This window comes from Mytilus edulis, chromosome 8 (genome assembly GCF_963676685.1).
Source record: "Mytilus edulis chromosome 8, xbMytEdul2.2, whole genome shotgun sequence".
Lineage (NCBI taxonomy): Eukaryota > Metazoa > Mollusca > Bivalvia > Mytilida > Mytilidae > Mytilus > Mytilus edulis.
The window spans coordinates 1,304,251-1,329,748 of NC_092351.1; the positions used below are offsets into that span (position 1 = coordinate 1,304,251).

Below are 25,498 nucleotides of genomic sequence, written 5' to 3' on the forward strand. Positions count from 1 at the left end.
GTCAACAAACGTGTTTTCGATATCAGCTTGTTGTTTCTATATGTAAATAATTCGATGCTTACCTCAGGAATAAGGTCGCTGTGCGTTGCAGCGAAAACGATCATAGGCATAGGATCATCAACATCACTCTCATCAACACAATAAGTGAGTATTGAATTGACCCAATGTTTCACAATAGCTAGAACAAAAAATAAGAATATAAAATTCATATCCTGTCTACATATGCGTCCTTTGTTCAAACAAAAATATCATCTTTAAATAAATTAATAAATCCTTAATATTGAGACACTTAAGTCAGGAATATTACAGTTGTTTTCAATTTGTTTGATGTGTTTCCATTTTCGAGTACGCCATTTTATCAAGGACTTTACGTTTTGAATTTTCCTCGGAGTTCTTTTTTTTTGTGATTTTACTTTTTAAAAGCAGATTGTACGATTTGCAAAAATAAAAGTTAAACTATTGTTTCAATAATGTTTTCATTGTTTTTGTCGCTGAAACTGGATGCTAACTGTATTGGTGGGTTTCACTTTTAATGGAAGCCTTTAATTGACCTTAATGTGTATATACGTCATTTTGCCTCGGATATATAGTTGTTTTAGTTATAGGTATCATCAATATGATATTTTTTTAAGGCTGTATTCTTTATACACAAACGCGGACCTACAATAAAACTTTCATAGCAGTAATTAGCAACAAAAGAAGTTTTTAAGCATTTGAATTGTGCGTTGTATTCATGTCCGAGCATAGTTTATATATATAGATGTTTTTAAAATGCCATATATATAAAAGAAGATGTGGTATGATTGCAAATGAAACAATTATCCACAGGAGACCAAATGACACAGAAAGTAATAACTATAGGTCACCGTACGGTATTCGACAATGAGCAAAGCCCATACCGCATAGTCAGCTATAAACATGATAAAGGCCCCGTAATGACAAATATGTGTTGAGTTCAATGATTGTACATTTGGGTAGAAACGAAATGTATATTGTGTATAGTCATACATTTTTAAATGTTAAACATACTTTCATTAGAAATATCTCCAGTAGGATATTCTTTAAGAGGTTCTTGAAAATCCCTACTTCCATCAAACATCACGACAAATGTCCCACCGTGCTGCACAAATAGCTGATGGGTCATGTCATACGATCGTTGACCACCAAAGTCGACTAAATCTGAAGGGGCAATTTTGATTTTGTATTGACCACTCTTAATTTCTTTCAAAATGTCTTCGCGTACAGTGTAGGCTTCAATTTTGTTTATCTTCGGCAGACTAATTAATGCAGCGTTTTCATCGTCGAATGTCAATGTACTTTTAACCGGTAAATCTTTATTTTCCTTGACAAAAACATCGGATGAATGAGAAACTGTGAAACTGCAATCAGTGTCTTTCTTTATTGTCTGTTCATTTGACTTCGGATTTTCAGTTCCAGTAGATGATGGCACGGTGTGCTTGTCTTGGTTGGTAACAACACTTTGACGTATGACTGTCTCACGATTTGGCTTACCTATTACCACCTTTGTCAACACAGTTTGATCTCTTACGCCTACAACAAAGACGTTGATAGATTTAGAATATTTATTTGTGAAAATAAAATGTAGAAATAGCAAAGATAAACAATATTAACACACGATTATCGGATATAGATAATTGATCACTGAAGTACGAAATACTTTTCACTTATGCTTGCGCTATTTTCACATTTCCTTAGCGTTAGGAGCAAAACAATTTCCATCACTAGTGAATTATCTGTTCGCAGCAAAAGATTGTTCTTAATCTAATTTTGAACTTTATTCTTGATTTCTTCTGAATTTCCTATTGTGACGTCATAAAAAAGGCGACCATGTCTGATGACGTCAGATATAAAGGACTGTTTGAAAATATTTGAAAGAGAAGGATACAAATCATAAACGAAACAGATTCCATCACTATTACTGGTGTATTACGATATTTCTCCATTCTCCACAGGTAAATTTATAATTTTCTTTAAAAAGCTCAACAAGCCTCGCGCTTAAAACATTATAAATTTTACGGTCTGGAGTGGTAAAATCACCTAACACACTTGTTGCAGTTATTGAATCTATGAATCTAGCTGTTTTTAGTATAAACATTTCGAATTGTGTTTAAAAGTGTTTGTTATACGAATTGATACAATGATTGTAAAAATTTAAAAATAACCAAATGCTAGCATACAAGTAAAAGATATTTTTACCGAAAAAAATCCAAAGCAACAATATTGCCATACATGACAGTAATTGGCATGTATTTTATGGCTTACAAAATAACATACAAAATTTATAACTTCCTTGTTACCCATAAAAGTATATTGACTTACACACGCTTCGTTCGAAGACTGTTTATTGTTTATACATTGAAATTCAAAAAACAGAAACCTCACTTAACGAAAAAAAAAAGTCGAAAATGCAAATGTTTGTATCTTGAGGGAATATTTGACAATCACCAAAATACTGTTGTTGCCAGAACGTAACTATGTATATGTTCACGTACTATGATAAAAAAAAGATCGAATAGGTCTCTTTTGTTTGTTTATTATGTTAATTAGTTTCATAAAAAAACACGCAACCACAGCATTCTTTTGTTCTAGTACTTGGACAACCAAACGCACATGCTTGACAAAAAATAAACTCCGTTGCAAAAATGTTCACTTAATAAAAAAAAAATGATAAAAACGTTTATAAAGAAGTATTATAAAGGTGCATTCATAAGTCAGAAAGCAGCAGTTTTAAAACCTTTCCATCACGACGATCGAACCAGATGCGCACCAATTTTGTGAAATAGATCGAGTCAATGGATATTATACGCCTTTGATATCTACAGCGCAGTTATATGTTTATTACGAAGTCCGTTCGTCTATGCGATGTTATATCACAAAACGACTGATTACAGAGGACAATAATAAATCGAAAGTCCCTAATTAACGCTTGGACTTTGCCATTGCCAGATGTGGGGTTTTCTATTTATTATCCGGAATTCATCCATATATCATTTGTTTATACGATTGTTCATGTATGCAACTCCTTCTAAACAATTACTTATAAATATATTTGGTGTTTTTACTGTCTCCTGGTTGGTTAAAAGAATTATTTCTATTTTCAATGTTGTCAATTTTTATGGCGACACGCCCATTCTGACGTCGTGTATTCATACGCTAACATGTGTGTACGTTGCTATTGTTACTATAAATAATATAAACAGTTTTTAGCGTCTTATTTTTGATAGAAATTTATTGATAATGAATGGCAATAATTTATTTTGAATTTATTGAACCATGAAATTAGTTTTTGACTCTTCGCCTTATACATAATACCCTTCGCGGATTATTCAATGTACATATTCAATGATAAATTGTATGGTTCAATGAATTTGAGATTAAATAGTAGTGTAACGTGTACACAGGGTAAGCGTGTCTGTTTCTATTTTAGAATGAGTCCGTTACCAGTTTGATACTGGATCCAAAATTGCTCTATTTACAAAACATATAACAAATAATCTTTATTCAAATATTAACGTCAATGAACCAAAATATGTACAACTGCTCTTTGCAATCTTTAATAAACTATCTATAAACTATTCTACTTAAAGTATCTATATACAACTGGTACAAATTTGTACTCTTACAAATTTGTCCTTGGGTCAGGAACAAACTTGTCCTCCTTGTACAATAATGTACCCTACAAGTTTACACACTTGTCTTTGTTCCTCTTGTACAATTATGTACTTTACAAGGTGGTCACACAGACTCACACTTGTCCTATACGGTACAATACGGTTCCGCTTGTAAATATACAAATCCGTATTTATAACAGGCACCGACCTGTTCTTTATTACTCTTAGTAATAATATTTAAATATATACGAGCGAGCGATCTCGAATATCACCGTACCGTGGTCTTATGTCTCTGAAGACTTTATGACAATCGACCCTTAGCTAGGATTCTCTCCTGCTTATATACCCCAATGGTAGCCGTACCATTATTGAAGGAGGGGTGTTCTTCCAAAGTGTCTCATCACTAGTATCTGAGTTTCCTAAGGAACACCCCTTTACATTTGACCTGACCCAAAGTTTACCCGCGAAACATCCAATTCTTTACTATGTTTTATTAAGGTATATATACAATGCATTAAATGAGGCTTCTGCAGAACAGTTACTAATATAAACAATCTAACCGTAGATACAAAATCATCACAGTAGCCATTCATTAAGTACATGTATACAAATATGCTATTCATATTACACAGGTTTAATCGTTACAATTTTTGTAGACTACTATACCTCCTGATAAAGGAACCATCTCATGAGTTTCCAGGTTGATACCATTTCGCCCAAAGTGTATGACTAATCCATCTGTTGATTTCCATGTAAGTGGTATTGGTCTACCAATAAGAACACTTGCGAGAGTGGACTTTCCACATGCACAACTTCCACAAAGAAAAACTCTATTTTCAAACGATTCATATGTTCCAGTGGATAGCAGTTCGTTAAAATCTTCGGAAGTGCCAGCAAAAGGAAGTAAATAATCAGAATTTTCTAAAACGAATGTCAGAATCAGGTTACTGTTTTGTATATCAAAATGTCAATATTCTTCTAAACATCGAGTCAAGATTTATTTGTGAATTAATGCAAACACTTACATTTTAAAACGAAGAATGGAATTTGCGATGATTAGAAAAATATAACTGTTTACAATAGATAAACTATGTTCTGTTTTTATATAGGGAATGATATCAAAGTAACGGGAAGTTATCAAAGATTTATTAAAAGGTCGAATTGCGAATTATCAGTTATTGCTTATTGTTTAATGCATTTGTGAATTTTCATAACATAAGATATCTGCATACAAGGTGCGATGCAACCAGGACTTTTGCCATCTGAAATATAAAGGTATGTAGAAATAGTCTACGCCTTCGCCGCCGGATTGTATTCCTTATGTCACGTATTCTACGTTTTGTCGCTGATGAAATAGAAAAAATATTCATGGAGTTTTACTAAAAAAAAAAAAATGTTCACAAGTACATTACTAATAGTTCGAAAATGTTTTCTTTTCCCAACCGTTACAAGTCTTGTGCTTTTAATCAATTGCGTGGGATAAGAGAATAGTTGGTTTTTGATAATCGTTAGCGTAATTTACCATAACATTTCACATAAATGTTTATTGTTATCTCTTTTTTTACTATTAAGCTTGTATATTAAACACAAGTATATTTTGAGAGCTGGCATGTCAGTTAACTGCTAGTAGTCTGTTGTTATTTATGTATTATTGTCATTTTGTTTATTTTCTTTGTTCGGGTTGTTGTCTCTTTGACACATTCCCCATTTCCATTCTCAATTTTACATCTTGTTCGCATATCACACAGGTATATTTAAATTTCGTTACACATGATATAAGAAGGCCAGATTCTAATTAGTTGATAGCCAGTGTATTTTTTTCGCATATTCTTACATTGTTTCCTTATCTAAAAACGAGTTTGCTTGTTTTTCACCACTTTCAGAGATTATGTCTCAAATTCCCCTCTAGTCGTGGTATTTGCAATTTTGGATATTCTCTGTGTACCCTTGCGAGATTCTTTCCGCCAAAATTTTGATGGAATCTCAAATACTTTTACACAAAAATGTCGCATATAGACAGCGGTTACGCATATAAGCACATGTGTAATTCCCCCGGTACTATTCTCCATTTTTTTGGTTAGCAGTTCGTTCAGGGGTAAATTTGTATTTGCTATAAAGGGTATTTGTCATTTGAAAATATTTGTAACATTACCGAACATGATTTGTTTTTGACTCAATGATACATGAATGATCTGTGTCATATGTGTGTCATTAAAAACAATCTATCACGAATAAACAACTAAAAAAATCTTAGAATAAGAAAGGTCATTGCTGCAAGTGAAAACAGAGCATCTCGTGGTGTGATATATACGGCAAATACAAAATCCCTTGATGGATGCGAATTAAAGAGTACCAACAATGGTTTTACGAAAGAATGGAGCAACGGACAGGCAGATTGAAAGTGGCATTTTGTTCCCATTTCTCTTTAAAGAAGTGTTAGGGAATGACAATTACATTGAAAAAGACAGCTTTTACGGGAGGGGAAAAAGTCGAAAAACAAATTTACCAAGGTGATATGAAAGCTATCAAAGGCGTGAAACGGTATCACATGACGTAGATTATAAACCCCGAAACACGTCAACGAAGCGAGATTCGATTCTAAGATTATTGCACCCGCCCCTTTACCATGATCATAGGATTAACTATAGAAATTACGTATGGTCTTTGGTTTTCCCTTAATTATACATACATTGTATACGCGTTCCTCAATTGACTTGAGAGTTTTCTTTTTGCATCAGATGAATCATATTTTGGCTGTAACTTTTTTGTTCATATACCTTATCGCACATCAACATTTTGCATTATGTTTTTTTGTTTAAAAAATGGTTGCATCCTCTTAAACTTTTACATTAAATATTTAATTTCTAAATTGCAATCCTCGTTCACCAATGCGTCCAAGAGTTTTTTCCCTATGTGTTTTTTTTAAAGTATTGTTCTTTTGTTCAAAAATATAAATAATAATATACCAAAGCCGGTTGAAGGCCGACCATGCAGACCTTTTTAGGTTGAAGAAGGTAGTGAAAATCACCTTCTTCAGTTTAATAGAAAGCCGACAATGCCGACCAATATGCATTTCTGAATAGTACGGTTGTTAAATTCCATCTGTCTGTTGAAAACGGATACAATGCATTCGAAAAAACAACAAATGTTGACTTTCAAGTGCCTTAACCTAACCTATGAGGTACATTTATTTTTTTATATATATTTTTTATTTTGAAATTCTTGTTCACACTTCGCATCCGTTTAATTTAAAGGATGCCAGTGTTCTAAATAAGGAAGTAGCCTTTCTTCTCATATATGTTATGATGGTATGATACTAAACCCCTAACGGGAAGGATTGTGCCTGATGTTCGTATGATGAAATCATAATCTTCCAGTCAGTTTAATTAAAGTCTGGAGTTGGCATGTCAGTTAACTGCTTGTAGTCTGTTGTTATTTAAGTATTATTGTCATTTTGTTTATTTTCTTTGGTTACATCTTCTGACATCAGACTCGGACTTCTCTTGAACTGAATTTTAATGTGCGTTTTGTTATGCGTTTACTTTTCTACATTGGTTAGAGGTATAGGGGGAGGAATGAGATCTCACAAACATGTTTAACCCCGCTGTATTTTTGCGCCTGTTCAAAGTTAGGAGCCTCTGGCCTTTGTTAGTCTTGTATTATTTTAATTTTAGTTTCTTGTGTACAATTTGGAAATTAGTATGGCGTTCATTGTCACTGAACTAGTATATATTTGTTTAGGGGCCAGCTGAAGGACGCCTCCGGGAATTTGTCGCTACATTGAAGACCTATTGGTGACCTTCTGCTGCTGTTTGTTTATTTTGTAGGGTTGTTGTCTCTTTGACACATTCCCCATTTCCATTCTTAATTTTATTTCGATGTAAAGAGGATTGGATGCTGAGATAAATTTCGATTGATCTTTTTTTTCTCGCTTGCCTACATGATGTTTTTATGTGGGGTTTAACGAATCATTTATCTTGAGGCCATTTCATATTCTGTCCTATGATTTTGAACATAGGACCCGAAAATGTTACTATAAAAACTGTTTTGAAAAATATCAAATAGGAAATTTGTATGTAATTTTTTTCATTTGAAGATGCAGTCCACATGGAAATTAATTTCATTTTAGTCAGAATAAGAGCAAGATATGTTTTCATTTAAAAGACCTCCAGCAACAACCTACATAAAAATCATTATCTAACGTAAAAACATTGAATAACAACGTTTTAATTATAACATGATATCTAACAGACATAGAAAAATATAAGTGCAGGAGGTCGTTATCTGTTTATATATATGTGTACGTGTATATCGGGTTATGCATGTTATGTGACAGTCTGTAATCCTCGGGTGTAAACATTCAATGCTGAAATATATCATCAAAATTATGCATTGTTCACTATTTATTTCAGACGCTTTGTAATGGATACAAGTTTAAGTATATTATTTTTCAAAATGAGAATTTATGCCAAATCGGTGAACATGAGTTGGATGAGTATGTCCATTAAAACAATTAGTTTAACTATCCAATCAAAATTATAAGCAGGCGATGGGATACACGAAAAAATTGAAACGTTATTAATCTATTTAATCTCTTTCACGAATTATTGCTACACTATGACAGTCATTTGACAACAGGAAGCCAACAAATAAGTTTGTTCGGTGTTGACATGAATATCAATAATGTGGTCATTTTTATAAATTTCCTGTTTTGAATTTTTCGAAAAACTAAGGATTTTCTAATTCTAGGCATAGATTACCTTAGCCATATTTGGCACAACTTTTTGGAATTTTGGATCCTCAATGCTCTTCAACTTTGTACTAATCAACTGTTTCTTTAAAATTGAGAATGGAAATGGGGAATGTGTCAAAGAGACAACAACCCGACCAAATAAAAAAAAACAACAGCAGAAGGTCACCAACAGGTCTTCAATGTAACGAGAAATTCCCGCACCCGGAGGCGTCCTTCAGCTGGCCTCTGAACAAATATATACTAGTTCAGTGATAATGAACGCCATACTAATTTCCAAATTGTACACAAGAAACTAAAATTAAAATAATACAAGACTAACAAAGGCCAGAGGCTCCTGACTTTGGACAGGCGCAAAAATGCGGCGGGGTTAAACACGTTTGTGAGATCTCAACCCTCCCCCTATACCTCTAACCAATGTAGAAAAGTAAACGCATAACAATACGCACATTAAAATTCAGTTCAAGAGAAGTCCGAGTCTAATGTCAGAAGATGTAACCAAAGAAAATAAACAAAATGACAATAATACATAAATAACAACAAACTACTAACAGTTAACTGACATGCCAGCTCCAAACTTCAATTAAACTGACTGAAAGATTATGATTTCATCATATGAACATCAGGCACAATCCTTCCCGTAAGGGGTTTAGTATCATACCATCATAACATATATGAGAAGAACTTAACCCGTGTCATACCAACAACTGTTTTTAGAATAAATGTGTTTAGTTCCGACGCAAAGACCTTATCAGTGACTCAATATTAACGCCAAAATATGCAATCGTTAATGACTTGACAACAGTGTCGTAATTATATCCCTTCTTAATAAGTCTATTCAAAGGTTTTGTAAGTTTCTGAGTTGAATACTGACACCTTTGTGCTTTATAAAGAATATTTCCATAAAAAAATTGGATGTGAAATACCTGAACGTATAAGAAGTCTGCATGTTGAGCTATATTTACGAATGATGCCTTTATACCGATGATAAAATTTAGTAAATGTTTTGACTAGTTTGTGATATCGAAAACCCTGGTGTAATAATTTTTCAGTAATACATAAATTTCACTCGTTAAAATCTAAAACATTGTTAAATACACGAGAGAATCCTACAAGTTTAGATATATAAACACCGTTAGATGGTGACAAGGGAACGTCACCATCTAAAAACGGATAATTAAGGATAGGAAATGAAAAATCATCCCTTTTATCATAACTTTTAGTATTCAGCTTTCCGTTAGTGATATAGATATCAAGATCGAGGAAAGGGCAGTGGTCATTGTTAGTATTAGCTTTATTTAAAGTAAGTTCAGCAGGATCAATTTCATTAATATACATACTGAAGTCGTCATTATTGAGAGCCAAAATATCGTCCAAATATCTAAAAGTATTATTAAATTTGTTTATCAGATGTTGTTTTGATGGGTCTTTGCTTATTTTTGTCATAAATTGTAACTCATAACAATACAAAAAGAGGTCCGCAATAAGTGGTGCACAGTTAGTCCCCATTGGAATTCCGATAATCTGACGATATACGGAATCCCCAAATCGAACAAAAATGTTATCTAGTAAAAATTCAAGGGCATATATAGTATCAAAGCATGTTTATACATGTTTTCTAAATTTGCTAATTATATAACCAGTGTACCAAATGCAAACACAATTAAAAACCAATTGTTCAGAGAACCATTGATGGTCTTTCCACTAGTAATGATTTTTTTTATATAAAAATATTAAAATTTGCTTTTAAATGTCAATTTCAGCGTCAAATGACAACTTATTGTACGCTGATCTAAAAATATAAGGTTTATATACAAAAAGATATAAATAAGGGAGATAATTTTCTACTTCCGGTTCAAAATATGTTACTTCCGGTACTGTCTTATAGATTACTTGACGCTGATTCCAAAAATATATGGTTTTACATACTTTTACAATAATTTATACCAAAAATTAGCTACTTCCGGTTTGCAAAAGGTCACTTCCGGTTAGCTTTTTCAACGTCATATTGCTTGCAACCTAATGCAAAAAGTCTAATAGCTTTAACATGAATATATATGAGATAAAAGCAAAGGTCAAAATCTTGAATATTAAATTAACATATGACCTTGAGCTCAATTTCAAGGTCATAAACTAAGGACCTCAAATCAAAAGACTCTAGGTCTTTACTTTATATTGTTAATGAGTTATATTACCATACAACTGATATTAGATATAAAAGGGGGGAAAACTAACATCAAATGTTTACGTACCCTTTTGACTAAAATTTATGTGTAACTACATGTCGCGACTAACAATTGTGTGAAAATATTTTGTCGATATCTTATAAGATTTCTGAAAATAAGCGATAACAAGCCAAAATCAAAATTTTGAACATGACCTTGACCTCATTTTCATTTTTTTGAACCAAGGACCTTAAATCAAAAGACCCTAGGCCTATGTCACTTATCGTTTACCAGTTAGAAATGCAAATCAGTTATATCATATACAAAAGGGGGAATAACTCTCATATGGAGTCTCTGGATAGCTTCGACTAAAATTATTCATTTCATCCTGAGGATATAACGAGCAATTTGGTAAAATAAATTTGTCGGTTTCTTATATGGTTGCGACATATAATTGATAACAAGAAAAACAGTGTTCGGGGAGATAACTCTTACATGGAAAAGATTTTTGTTACGCGGTGTCAGTTTCAAAAGCGTATTAACTCTTCGATATCATATACAAAATATCTAAGTGACATCTTGTGAAACAAAAAGTTAGCGAAGCAAAAAAAATTAGGCGGAAGAAAAAAAATAATAATTAAAAACCAATTGTTCAGAGAACCATTGATGGTCTTTCCACCAGTTAAGACCTTTTTTATATAAAAATATTAAAATTTGGTTTAAAATGTCAATTTTAGCTCCAAATGACAGCTTATTGAACGCTTATTCAAAAAATATATGGTTTCTATCAAAAAAATATATCGAAAAGGGAGATAATCTTTTACTTCCGGTTTAAAAAGTTTACTTCCGGTATTGTTTGATAGTTTACTTGACACTGATTCCAAAAATATATGGTTCTATATACTTTTACATTGATTTAGTACAAAAAATAGCTACTTCCGGTTGTGTTTTTTAAGGTCACATTGCTTACAACTTAATGCAAAAAGTCCCATGGCTTTATCATGTGTACATATGAGGTAAAAGCAAAGGTCAAAATCTAGAACGTTTAATTAGCATATGACCTTGAGCTCAATTTCAAGGTTATAAACCAAGGACCTCAAATCAAAAGACTCTAGTCCTCTACTTTATATTGTTAATGAGTTATATTACCATACGTATGATATTAGATATAAAAAGGGGGAAAACTCGCGTCAAATGTCTACGTACCCTTTCGACTAAAATTTATGTGTTACTACATGTCGTAACTAACAATTGTGTGAAAATATTTTGTCGATATCTTGTATGATTACTGAAAATAAGAGATAACAAGCCAAAATCAAAATTTTAATCATGACCTTGACCTTTGACCTTGACCTCATTTTCATTTTTTTGGACCAAGGACCTCAAATCAAAAGACCCTAGGCATCTACCACTTATGGTTTTCCAGTTAAAAATGCATATCACTTATATCAAATATAAAAGGGGAAATAACTCTCATATGGAGTCTCCGGATAGCTTCGGTTAAAATGAATCAAATCATCCTGAGGATATAACGAGCAATTTGGTAAAATAAATTTGTCGGTTTCTTATATGGTTGGGAAGATTAAGGGATAACAAGAAAAACAGTGTTCGGGGAGATAACTCTTACATGGATAAGATTTTGGTTACGCAGTGTCACTTTCAAAAGCGTATTAATTGTTCGATATCATATACCATATATCTAAGCGACATCTTGTGAAACAAAAAAATTGCGAAGGAACAAAAAGTTGGCGGAAGAAAAAAAATAATAATTAAAAACCAATTGTTCAGAGAACCATTGATGGTCTTTCCACCACTTACAACATATTTTGATGTGAAAATATTAAAAATTCAGTTGATATGTCAGTTCCTATGACTTTATAATGTCTAAATATGAATTTGGAGCTTATTTAGACCAAAGGTCAAAATCTAGAACGTCCAATTAACCTATGACCTTGACCTCAATTTGAAGGTCATAGACTAAGGATCTCAAACCTAAAGACACTAGTTCCTTAATCTGTATGGTTCATGAGTAATATCGCTTTACGCATAATTCTAAACATAAGAGGGGCGAAAACTCCCATTTATTGTCTACGCACCCTTTCAACCAAAATTTATAAGTTACGACATGTCGCAACTAACAATTTAGTAAAAATAATTTGTCGATAAGTTATACGGCTTTTGAAAATAAGTGAAAATAAGCCAAAATCAAAATTTATAATATGACCTTGACCTTTGACCTTGACCTTATTTTTATTTTTTTGGACCAAGGACCTCAAATCAAAAGACCCTAGGTCTCTATCACTTATGGTTTACCAGTTAGAAATGCAAATTCTTATATGAAACATAAAAGGGGGGATAACTCTCATATGGAATCTATATACGGCTTCGGTCAAAATAAAACAGCACATCCTGAGGATATAACGAGCAATTTGGAAAAATAAATTTGTCGGTTTCTTATACGGTTGCGAAGCCTTAGAGATAACAAGAAAAACAGTGTTCGGGGAGACAACTCTTATTTGGGAAAGTATTCGGTTAAGCAGAGTTGGTTTCAAAAGCGTATAAACTGTTCGATATCATATTCCAAAAATCTAAGCAACATCTTGCGAAACAAAAAAACAGCGAAGGAAAAAAATTAGGCGGAAGAAAAAAAAAAAAAAAATAATAATAATTAAAAACCAATTGTTCAGAGAACAATTGAAGGTCTTTCAACCAAAAAGGATTGATTTTGATATGAAAATATTAAAATTCCGTTGAAAATGTCAGTTCCTATGGCTTTATGATGTAGAAATATGAATTTCGAGCAAAGGTCAAAATCTAGAACGTCCAATTAACCTTTGACCTTGACCTCAATTTCAAGGTCATAGACTAAACATCTCGAATCAAAAGACACTAGTTCCTTAATATGTATGGTTCATGAGTAATATCACTTTACGCATAATTCTAAATATATAGGAGGGGCGGAAACTCCCATTTATTGTCTACGCACCCTTGCAACCAAAATTTATAAGTTACGACATGTCGCAACTAACAATTTAGTAAAAATAATTTGTCGATATCTTATAAGGTTAATGAAAATAAGTGAAAATAAGCCAAAATCAAAATTTAGAATTTGACCTTGACCTTTGACCTTGACCTCATTTTCATTTTTTTGGACAAAGGATCTTTAATCAAAAGACCCTGGGTCTCTATCACTTATGGTTTACCAGTTAGAAATGCATATCACTTATATCATATACAAAAGGGGGGACAACTCTCATAAGGAGTCTCCAGATAGCTTCGGTCAAAATAAAACAGAACATCCTGAGGATATAACGAGCAATTTGGAAAAATAAATTTGTCGGTTTCTTATACGGTTGCGAAGCCTTAGAGATAACAAGAAAAACAGTGTTCGGGGAGATAACTCTTACAAGGTAAAGTTTTTTGTTACGCGGTGTCAGTTTCAGAAGCGTATTAACTGTTCGATATCATATACCATATATCTAAGCGACATCTTGGGAAACAAAAAAACAGTGAAGGAAAAAAAAGTTGGCGGAAGAAAAAAAAAAATAATTAAACTGTCAATTGTTCTTGAACAATTGAGAGGTCTTTCCTTTTGTAATGTAAAATACATGTTCCAACAGACGTAGAATGGATTGAAAAGGTCAAGGTCAACCATAAAAAGCTCGAAAACACACTAAAAATCCTTTATATAAGGTTAAAAACACTAAATTCGCACTCTGGGACATGACCTTGACCTTTGGCAAGGTCATTAATCCCCAATGCCATTACTGAAGACCCCAAGGGTCTAGGACCTTTGGTTATATAATAAAAGCTGATTTTGTGTTTTCAGAAACCTAAAACAGGCTTTATGCCCCTTAAAAAAAGGTCAAATCTCTTCGGTCAAAATGTAACAAAAATGCACGGTAATGACCCAAACATTTTCCACTATTTAAAACTTCTGTAAGTATAATGGTTGCTGAGATTATTCCATAACAAGGTGTAAGGTCAAAGGTCAAGGTCAACATACAAATTTGACCTTGAGATATTTTTCGAAGATACATGAATTGATGATGATTGGTGAAGATCCTAGGTGTCTACGACTTACGGTTTCTGAGTTTTGGTGGCCAACCGACACCGGTTAATTTTCATAGGGGCATAACCCTACCAATGAGTCGTTGAATCTTTTCGAATCAAATGTAACGAAGAACCGGGGTCTGGTCCTGAACAAATTGCACCCTTCGTTTTTTTTCTATCTATTACGGTTACGGTGTTGGAACGATAACAAGGTTTTTTGGTTTCGGAGGGATTACTCCGAACCGACAAAATATTTCGACTAACAGGGTGAGTTCCGGATAGGTATTCATGACACCGATACAAAGTGAGAACATGAAAGCGACACGTCTTACGGTTTAGGCTGCTAACTTCGTCAAAGTTTGGCGGAAAAAGAATAATAATAAACAGAAGAAATACAGTAAGGTCTTTCCTTATAGAAAAAGGAAAGACCTTAATAATTAAAAACCAATTGTTCAAAGAACAATTGAAGGTCTTTCAACCAATAAGGATCTATTTTGATATAAAAATATTAAGATTCAATTGAATATGTCAGTTGCTATGTCTTTATGATATAAAAATATGAATTTCGAGCAAAGGTCAAAATCTAGAACGTCCAATTAACCTATGACCTTGACCTCAATTTCAAGGTCATAAACTAAGGATCCCAAATCAAAAGACCCTAGGTCAGTATTATGTATGGTTTATGAGTAATATCACTTTACGCATAATTCTAAATATAAGAGGGGTAAAAACTCCCATTTATTGTCTATGCACCCTTCCAATCAAAATTCATAAGTTACGACATGTCGCAACTAACAATTTAGTAAAAATAATTTGTCGCAATCTTATAAAATTAATGAAGTAAGTGAAAATAAGCCAAAATCAAAATTTAAAATTTGACCTTGACCTTTGACCTTGACCTAATTTTCATTTTTTTGGACCAAGGATCTTAAATCAAAAGACCCTAGGTCTCTATCACTTATGGTTTACCAGTTAGAAATGCAAATCACTTTTATCATATATAAAAGGGGGGATAACTCTCATATGGAGTCTCCGGATAGCTTCGGTCCAAATAAAACAGAACATCCTGAGGATATAACGAGCAATTTGGAAAAATAAATTTGTCGGTTTCTTATACGGTTGCGAAGCCTTAGAGATAACAAGAAAAACAGTGTTCGGGGAGATAACTCTTACAAGGTAAAGTTTTTTGTTACGCGGTATCAGTTTCAGAAGCGTATTAACTGTTCGATATCATATACCATATATCTTAGCGACATCTTGCGAAACAAAAAAACAGTGAAGGAACAAAAAGTTGGCGGAAGAAAAAAAAAAATAATTAAAAACCAATTGTTCAAAGAACAATTGAAGGTCTTTCAACTAATAAAGATCTATTTTGATATGAAAATATTAAAATTCAGTTCAAAATGTCAGTTTCTATGGCTTTATGATGTATAAATATGAGTTTAAAGCAAAGGTCAAAATCTAGAACGTCCAATTAACCTTTGACCTTGACCTCAATTTCAAGGTCATAGACTAAACATCTCGGATCAAAAGACACTAGTTCCTTAATATGTATGGTTCATGAGTAATATCACTTTACGCATAATTCTAACTATAAGAGGGGCGAAAACTCCCATTTATTGTCTACGCACCCTTGCAACCAAAATTTATAAGTTTCGACATGTCGCAACTAACAATTTAGTAAAAATAATTTGTCGATATCTTATAAGGTTAATGAAAATAAGTGAAAATAAGCCAAAATCAAAATTTAGAATTTGACCTTGACCTTTGACCTTGACCTAATTTTCATTTTTTTGGACCAAGGATCTTAAATCAAAAGACCCTAGGTCTCTATCACTTATGGTTGACCAGTTAGAAATGCATATCACTTATATCATATACAAAAGGGGGGATAACGCTCATATGGAGTCTCCGGATAGCTTCGGTCAAAATAAAACAGAACATCCTGAGGATATAACGAGCAATTTGGAAAAATAAATTTGTCGGTTTCTTATACGGTTGAGAAGCCTTAGAGATAACAAGAAAAACAGTGTTCGGGGAGATAACTCTTACAAGGTAAAGTTTTTTGCTACGCGGTGTCAGTTTCAGAAGCGTATTAACTGTTCGATATCATATACCATATATCTAAGCGACATCTTGGGAAACAAAAAAACAGTGAAGGAAAAAAAATTTGGCGGAAGAAAAAAAAAAATAATAATCAGAACAAAAACAATAGGTCTTTCAACTGAAAGGTTGAAAGACCTAATTAAAAACCAATTGTTCAAAGAACAATTGAAGGTCTTTCAACCAATAAGGATCTATTTTGAAATGAAAATATTAAGATTCAGTTGAAAAAGTCAGTTGCTATGTCTTTATGATATAAAAATATGAATTTCGAGCAAAGGTCAAAATCTAGAACGTCCAATTAACCTATGACCTTGACCTCAATTTCAAGGTCATAAACCAAGGATCTCAAATCAAAAGACCCTAGGTCTGTATTATGTATGGTTCATGAGTAATATCACTTTACGAATAATTCTAAATATAAGAGGGGCGAAAACTCCCATTTATTGTCTACGCACCCTAGCAACCAAAATTCATAAGTTACGACATGTCGCAACTAACAATTTAGTAAAAATAATTTGTCGATATCTTATAAGGTTAATTAAAATAAGTGAAAATAAGCCAAAATCAAAATTTAGAATTTGACCTTGACCTTTGACCTTGACCTAATTTTCAATTTTTTGGACCAAGGATCTTAAATCAAAAGACCCTAGGTCTGTATCACTTATGGTTTACCAGTTAGAAATGCATATCACTTATATCATATACAAAAGGGGGGATAACGCTCAAATGGAGTCTCCGGATAGCTTCGGTCAAAATAAAACAGAACATCATGAGGATATAACGAGCAATTTGGAAAAATAAATTTGTCGGTTTCTTATACGGTTGCGAAGCCTTAGAGATAACAAGAAAAACAGTGTTCGGGGAGATAACTCTTACAAGGTAAAGTTTTTTGTTACGCGGTGTCAGTTTCAGAAGCGTATTAACTGTTCGATATCATATACCATATATCTAAGCGACATCTTGGGAAACAAAAAAACAGTGAAGGAAAAAAAAGTTGGCGGAAGAAAAAAAATAATAATAATTAAAAACCAATTGTTCAGAGAACAATTGAAGGTCTTTCAACCAATAAGGCTCTATTTTGAAATAAAAATATTAAAATTCAGTTGAAATTGTCAGTTTCTATGGCTTTATGATGTATATATATGAATTTCGAGCAAAGGTCAATATCTAGAACGTCCAATTAAACTATGACCTTGACCTCAATTTCAAGGTCATAGACTAAACATCTCAGATCAAAAGACACTAGTTCCTTAATATGTATGGTTCATGAGTAATATCACTTTACGCATAAATGTTAATATAAGAGGGGCAAAAACTCCCGTTTATTGTCTACGTACCCTTGCAACCAAAATTTATAAGTTACGACATGTCGCAACTAACAATTTAGTAAAAATAATTTGTCGATATCTTATAAGGTTAATGAAAATAAGTGAAAATAAGCCAAAATCAAAATTTAGAATTTGACCTTGACCTTTGACCTTGACCTAATTTTCATTTTTTTGGACCAAGGATCTTAAATCAAAAGACCCTAGGACTCTATCACTTATGGTTTACCAGTTAGAAATGCATATCACTTATATCATATACAAAAGGGGGGATAACGCTCATATGGAGTCTCAGGATAGCTTTGGTCAAAATAAAACAGAACATCCTGAGGATATAACGAGCAATTTGGAAAAATAAATTTGTCGGTTTCTTTTACGGTTGCGAAGCCTTAGATATAACAAGAAAAACAGTGTTCGGGGAGATAACTCTTACAAGGTAAAGTTTTTTGTTACGCGGTGTCAGTTTCAGAAGCGTATTAACTGTTCGATATCATATACCATATATCTAAGCGACATCTTGGGAAACAAAAAAACAGTGAAGGAAAAAAAAATTGGCGGAAGAAAAAAAAAAATAATAATCAGAACAAAAACAATAGGTCTTTCACCTGAAAGGTTGAAAGACCTAATAATGATAATAATAATAATAATAATCAGAACAAATACAATAGGTCTTTCAACTGAAAGGTTGAAAGACCTAATAATAATAATAATCAGAACAAAAACAATAGGTCTTTCACCTGAAAGGTTGAAAGACCTAATAATAATCAGAACAAAACCTATAGGTCTTTCAACCGAAAGGTTGAAAGACCTAATAATCAGAAGAAATCCAAAAGGATTTAAAATCTACAATTTTAAAGCCCGTTATCCATTGGGTACAAACTCGAAGATTTTAATTTGGGCAGGTGGTGGTTCACTGTTGGGTATTTAACATTTGTGTTTATTAGTTTGATCGCAACCTCGCTTTGGTCTTTTCGAAATACGTCGGCAAGATTGCAGCAGACGAAAATTGGACGAGAAAATAATCTTCTTAAAAAAGTTGAAATAACACCTGAAATAGGTTTGATAAAGGGTTATAAGTTTATTTTGATATACGATAAAGACGGATTGATATCGATTTAATCCCGATGTCTTGAAATTTTAGTTAAAAACGACATTTAAAAACATACAAAAATTTAATGTGCAAATGAATGTCGAATTTAAGTAAACGGTCACAGCCAAAAATAAATCAAACCAAGATTGTGTTAGACATTATATTTTTATGCAATTTGAAAATGTGAAGGAATTTATAACTGTTATTGCCGTACTTTAGTGATATAAGGGGTTTTCAAATCAACCAAATATTTTCACAATGAAATTTTGAAATAGCTTATTGTCAGCATATAAATTGATGCAGTCGATAACTTAGTTCATCTAAATACAGGACAAAAATGAGCAAAAAGTTGAGTGTTTCGACTCTATTTATTGACAAACTTGTAATGACAAACTTCCGGTTAACGGTGGGCATAAAAACCGGAACCGGCTTTGATAAACTCGTATGTTTCGGATTTGCACAAATGGCAAAACAATCATTTTAGTAAGTAGTAATTGATTCTTAGTTTATATATCCTGAGAATAACACGAAAGAGCAAACTATAGGCATATAATCGGAGAGAGATTTGTGAAATACGTATGTTTTTGGATATTCACTTTTAATATTTTATATATACATGTATATATAAGGTAAAGCACATGTATTTGAATGAAGATAACACATACACTTTAAGTTTCAGATCATGTATAGGAGGTCCGGCAGAAAAAGGGTGCCGACAAGCAGGGCAAATAATGGAGGCGCAGCGGCTGCTGCAAAGAAGTCGAAACAGCAACAGGAAGAGGCGACTGCTAATATTGCAGATAGATTACCTAGAACAAGTGGAACACCACCTGTACAGCTCGGCTCAAACACAGTGACAACTAATGTACTACCACACAGTCCAATAATGATCCCAGCAACACTGCCAGCAGAAACAATTTACCCTGCTCCAGGTAATACAACATTACACCAACCCCTAATTAACACAGGTTATGCCTTACCCATTGAAACGGTTAAGGCGTCAGATGACATAGCGCGAAACGTATCGCAAAATGTCAAACAAAAAGTAATAAATGGGGAATATGTAGATATGGGCAGTTTGTTAAATAATTCACAAAACATAACAGGAGTGAATCAAACACTTACATTTAATCAGGGACAGATTATATTACAACCTAAGCAACAGGATACAAGAATTAACACAATAGGTATATGGACGGATGCCTTTTTAATATATATCAGTATTTATTGTACTATACATACATCTCAGTTCCAAGAACTGTTGAAGTATATGCAAACTGTCAGGTTAGGGGCTTAACGCTATGCAGGTTTAGGATGGAAATTGTATGATGAACAGTTTAGACTACGTAGATCACAGGAGCCTGCTGGATCCTGGTCTGTCATAGACACTGAGCTATGGTTATTGTATATGCAACCAGCAGGTCCAATTAATGGGCCAGAGTTCAATATTGCACAAAAACCAACAAACAATTTTCTTAAATGCTATGCATATAATTATAATGGGACGTGCACCCAACAATATTGCACATACAAACATGCTTGTTTAAAATGCAGTGGGGTACATCCGGTTATATATTGCACTAATAGCAAAGTGACTAACTCTAATAATCCTCAGTCACCTGGGATTGTTCAGAGATTCAGATCAGCCCGGCCTCAAGCACCACAAAAAACAGCATCTAATTTTCAACCCTTTGCACCTAGGCAAATGCAAAATAACACAAGATTCCGTTCTCCTGGAGCATTTATGGGACAAAGGCAAAACCCCAGTCAAAATTAAATCTTTAAGAGAATTACTGTCAAATTATGAAAACAAAACTGATGCAGCAATGTTATTATTGGGATTTATAGAGGGGTTTAGATTAAACTATACTGGTCCAAGGATCTCGAGTTTTGCAAGCAATCTCATTTCGGCAGAAGTTCACAAAACTGAAACGAATTTAAAATTACAAAAAGAAGTGCATCTTGGTAGAATGTTGGGCCCCTTTTCAAAAATACCAATTTCAACTTTAAGAATATCTCCTATTGGGGTAGTTTCAAAAAATGACGGTGGATGGCGTCTTATAACTCACTTGTCTTATCCTCTAAACTGGAGTGTGAATGATTTCATTGATCCAGAAATTTGTAAAGTAAAGTATTCTTCTTTTGATAAAGTGGTTGGGATGATCTCTGAATTAGGAAATAACGTGCTTTGCGCAAAAATGGACATTAGTCAGGCCTTTAGAATTTTATTGGTTCACCCAGCTGATTTTGACCTTCTGGGAATTTTCTTTGATGGGAAATATTATATTAATAAATGTCTGCCTGAAGGCTGTTCTATATCATGTGCCCTCTTTGAAAAATTTGCCACTTTTTTGCATAAAACAGTTGCATTGAAAGCTGGCATTGAGACTTTAGACCACTATTTGGATGACTTTTTCTTTGCTGGTGAAAGTTCAACGGATAATTGTACCATTTTGATGGACACTTTTAATGAAGTATGTAGGCAGCTAGGTGTTCCACTAGCAGAGAATAAAACAGTAGGTCCTACCACATGTATCACATTTTTAGGCCTTGAAATTGACACAGTACTTATGTTGGTTAGAATCCCCCCTGAAAAACTGGATAAACTTAAATTTATGCTTGATCAGGTCTTGTCGAAAAAGAAAATGGCACTGAAGGAACTTGAATCAATTACTGGTTTAATGGCATTTTGTTCAAGGGCTATTATATCAGCCCGTGCTTTTATTCGTCGTTTTTACGATTTGATAGCTTCAGTTAAGAATGGAAAGCCTTATTATACTGTCAGATTGAATTCAGAGGTCAAAGCAGATGCTAGAGTTTGGCTAAATTTTCTAGATCAATTCAATGGTCAGTGTTATTTTCCTGATAGATTTTGGTCGACTAATGAAAGTCTGGAATTATTCACTGATAGTGCAGGTAATGTTTTATTAGGTTGTGGAGCTTATTTTCAAGGTCACTGGGTACAATACCAGTGGCCAAGTAGTTGGGCTGATACTAGCATTTTATTGGATATAACATGTTTGGAGCTTATTCCCATCGTGCTGTCGTTCATGATATGGGGTCGTTCATTTAGAAATAAAAAGATTCTGTTGAGAATAGATAATCAGGCATTAGTAAGCATTGTGAACAAAAGAACATCAAAATCAAAGAGAGTTATGATATTGATAAGACAACTAGTTTTTCTCACTATGAACAATAACATACAATTTAGGGCACAACATATTGAGGGTGAGCATAATGCAATCGCAGATGCTCTTTCTCGATTTCAGGAACAACGTTTTATGGACTTGGTCCCGAATGCAGACAGTTCTCCAGCAGCAATCCCACAAGAATTCCTGTCGATGATTTCAGAACTGAAATGAATCATTTACTTATAAATTCATTAGCACCCAGTACACAGAAAGCATATTTGCATAGCATGGACATATTTGTTAAATTCAGAGAAAATCATGGTTTTTCTGATGTCTGGCCTATTCCGCTTGATGACTTGACATCATTCATTGTTTATATGTTTAGAAAGAAATTGTCCCACTCAACAGTATCTGGCTATATTTCAGGCTTAAGTTACTTTAATAAAATCAACAATTTAGAAGACAATACACAGAAATTTGTTGTCAGAAAATTGATTGAAGGAATAAAAAGGTTGGGGGGCCCAAATCAAAAGGACACTAGATTACCCATAACGAGAGATATATTGGAAAAATTATTGAGGTCACTGGCGGTGATTTGCAAAAACGGGTATGAGACAAAACTGTTTATGGCTTCATTTTCGCTAGCCTTTCATGGTTTTATGAGAGTAGGTGAAATAACAGTTGATTGTAAAAATAAGCAGATGCATACCGTAAAATTTGAAAATATAAAGCTTTGTGATGCAAGATTAGAGGTTTTATTGACGTCATCTAAAACTGATCAGTTTGGTTCTGGAACAACAATCGTTATTTCTAAGCAGAAAAACAAAAATGTATGTCCAGTACAAATAATGGCTAATTTTATTAAAGTTCGCCCACCTTATCTGGGACCTTTATTTTGTCATTTTGATGGATCCCCCCTTACAAGATACCAGTTTTCAGCATTATTAAAAAGGTCTCTGTCAGTAATTGGTATAGAAAACAATGGATTTAAGTCCCATTCCTTTAGAATTGGCATGGCAACTACATGTGCATTAGAAGGTATTTCTGATGAACAAATTAAAGAAATGGGACGTTGGAAGTCACAGGCCTTTTTGCGTTACATTAGGATTTAAATGCCTGAACATCATATATGTACATTTATTTGTGTAAATATGTTTCTATATTTGCTTATTTTGTAATGCAGTCTTGAGCTGGCATTTAAATAATATTGTATTATGTAAATAAATGGTATGTCCTGCATCAATATAAGCAAGTAATAATTGCTTTCTAAGAATTGCAGGACATGCTACAGTTTGGATCGTTGGATCCTCGATTATTAAGCATGCCTTTGGGGAAGCCAGAGGAAGACCGGGAGGGGTAAACTTGGGGCTGCAGAGGATGGGAGTAAATATTTGGTGGCAGGGAAAATGTGGAGGTAAAGTGCTGGACATGAAACAACAAATAAGAACCATGTTAAAATATGAAGATCCGCCAACTATATTAGTTTTACATATTGGAGGCAATGATATAGGGGAAAAAAGTTCAAAAACTCTTTGTGAACTAATAAGGAAACAGTTCAGTTGGATGCGTCAACTGATGTTGGACACAGTTTTTGTCTGGTCTCAAATTATTCCGAGATCAAGTTGGCGTTACTCTGACAATATTAATGCCATGGAAAAATGTAGAATGAGGGTTAATACCTCTATAGCATCATTTTTAACCAAAACAGATGGTTGTTACCTCCGTTACCCTGATATAAAGGCTAATGAATTATTCTTAATGAAAGATGGAGTGCATTTGACGTCTTTGGGAAATAACATTTTTTTGAATACCCTCCAGGGAGGATTAGAAATGATCATCAGGAATCTTGGCATTAATTTAACCTTCCCCGACTGTAAATAGATACAACTGTTATGTTAACATTTTATATCTGACGTTTCAAGTAAGTTACTAGGAAGTAACTTGAAAGTTAATATATTAAATTGTATTTGGCACAGCTTCGCGCAGCTACACCCCCTCTTTTCAGTGGCGGTTGTCCAATCAGATCAAGTTGTTACCCTGATCTTATCGGACAATTTGGCACATTTCGCTGCGCTGGATTTAACATTCATATATTCAGTGAACAGTAATGATAGCCTCTGATTACCAGGGCTCATCAGTCAACTTCTCGTACCAGACATATTACTTAAATATATTTATATTAGTGGTTTGCCATAATTTGCGGTAGCCACATTATAATTTACATATATATTAAATACAGACATTGATAAATATATTTCAGAGCAAGATTGCCAATTTAAATACATATTATATATCATATATGTTATATTTTATTCAAGATAAAGCTGTGGCCAAATACTGCCAAAACCTTATTATCTATTTGTTATGTTTTGGGCCTCGAGGATAAAAGGATTTAAAATCTACAATTTTAAAGCCCGTTATCCATTGGGTACAAACTCGAAGATTTTAATTTGGGCAGGTGGTGGTTCACTGTTGGGTATTTAACATTTGTGTTTATTAGTTTGATCGCAACCTCGCTTTGGTCTTTTCGAAATACGTCGGCAAGATTGCAGCAGACGAAAATTGGACGAGAAAATAATCTTCTTAAAAAACCCACCACCCTCCCAATGTAAATTAATTTTGTGTTACATGTGTATTTGTTCTGAATGGAAGTAAGAAACCAGATACTGCTTTTAAGTTTATATTTCAGCTTAATTCTGCTAATGGTACTGAGATGGGAGAGTAGGAGACAACTAGTGAACACAATGTAGATGTAAAAGTGGACATTGGCAGAGCACATTTGGCACATTTCGCTGCGCTGGATTTAACATTCATATATTCAGTGAACAGTAATGATAGCCTCTGATTACCAGGGCTCATCAGTCAACTTCTCGTACCAGACATATTACTTAAATATATTTATATTAGTGGTTTGCCATAATTTGCGGTAGCCACATTATAATTTACATATATATTAAATACAGACATTGATAAATATATTTCAGAGCAAGATTGCCAATTTAAATACATATTATATATCATATATGTTATATTTTATTCAAGATAAAGCTGTGGCCAAATACTGCCAAAACCTTATTATCTATTTGTTATGTTTTGGGCCTCGAGGATAATAGGTCTTTCCACGGAAAAGTGGAAAGACCTAATAATCAGAACAAAAACAATAGGTCTTTCATCCGAAAGGTTGAAAGACCTAATAATAGGGAAACACTGGAGTTGTCGTTCTTATCCGTTGATAGAATGGATAGC

The 25,498-nt window shown here is 33.4% G+C and overlaps 2 protein-coding genes across 5 annotated transcripts in view; one reads left to right on the forward strand and one right to left on the reverse strand.

The window, feature by feature from the left end:
* LOC139484582 (uncharacterized) overlaps positions 1–25,498 on the reverse strand; it is a 44,697-nt gene that overhangs the window by 14,640 nt on the left and 4,559 nt on the right. The window contains exons 2-4 of the mRNA XM_071268355.1: positions 4,299–4,553; positions 1,030–1,551; positions 63–178 (exon numbers count right to left, since the gene is read on the reverse strand). Coding sequence (XP_071124456.1) covers positions 63–178; positions 1,030–1,551; positions 4,299–4,553 — 893 coding nt within the window. The remainder of the gene's footprint in view (positions 1–62; positions 179–1,029; positions 1,552–4,298; positions 4,554–25,498) is intronic.
* LOC139484571 (uncharacterized) lies at positions 18,862–25,327 on the forward strand. Of its 4 annotated transcripts, none has more exons than XM_071268344.1 (3): positions 18,862–19,088; positions 19,795–20,053; positions 23,532–25,327. In XM_071268344.1, the coding sequence occupies exons 2-3, from the start codon at positions 19,804–19,806 to the stop codon at positions 24,131–24,133; spliced, it is 852 nt and encodes a 283-aa protein (XP_071124445.1). In that variant the 5' UTR covers positions 18,862–19,088; positions 19,795–19,803; the 3' UTR covers positions 24,134–25,327. The 4 variants fall into 4 exon arrangements, with proteins under 4 accessions (XP_071124445.1, XP_071124446.1, XP_071124443.1 ...); XM_071268345.1 differs by having other exon boundaries at positions 19,801–20,053; XM_071268342.1 differs by having other exon boundaries at positions 19,795–25,327.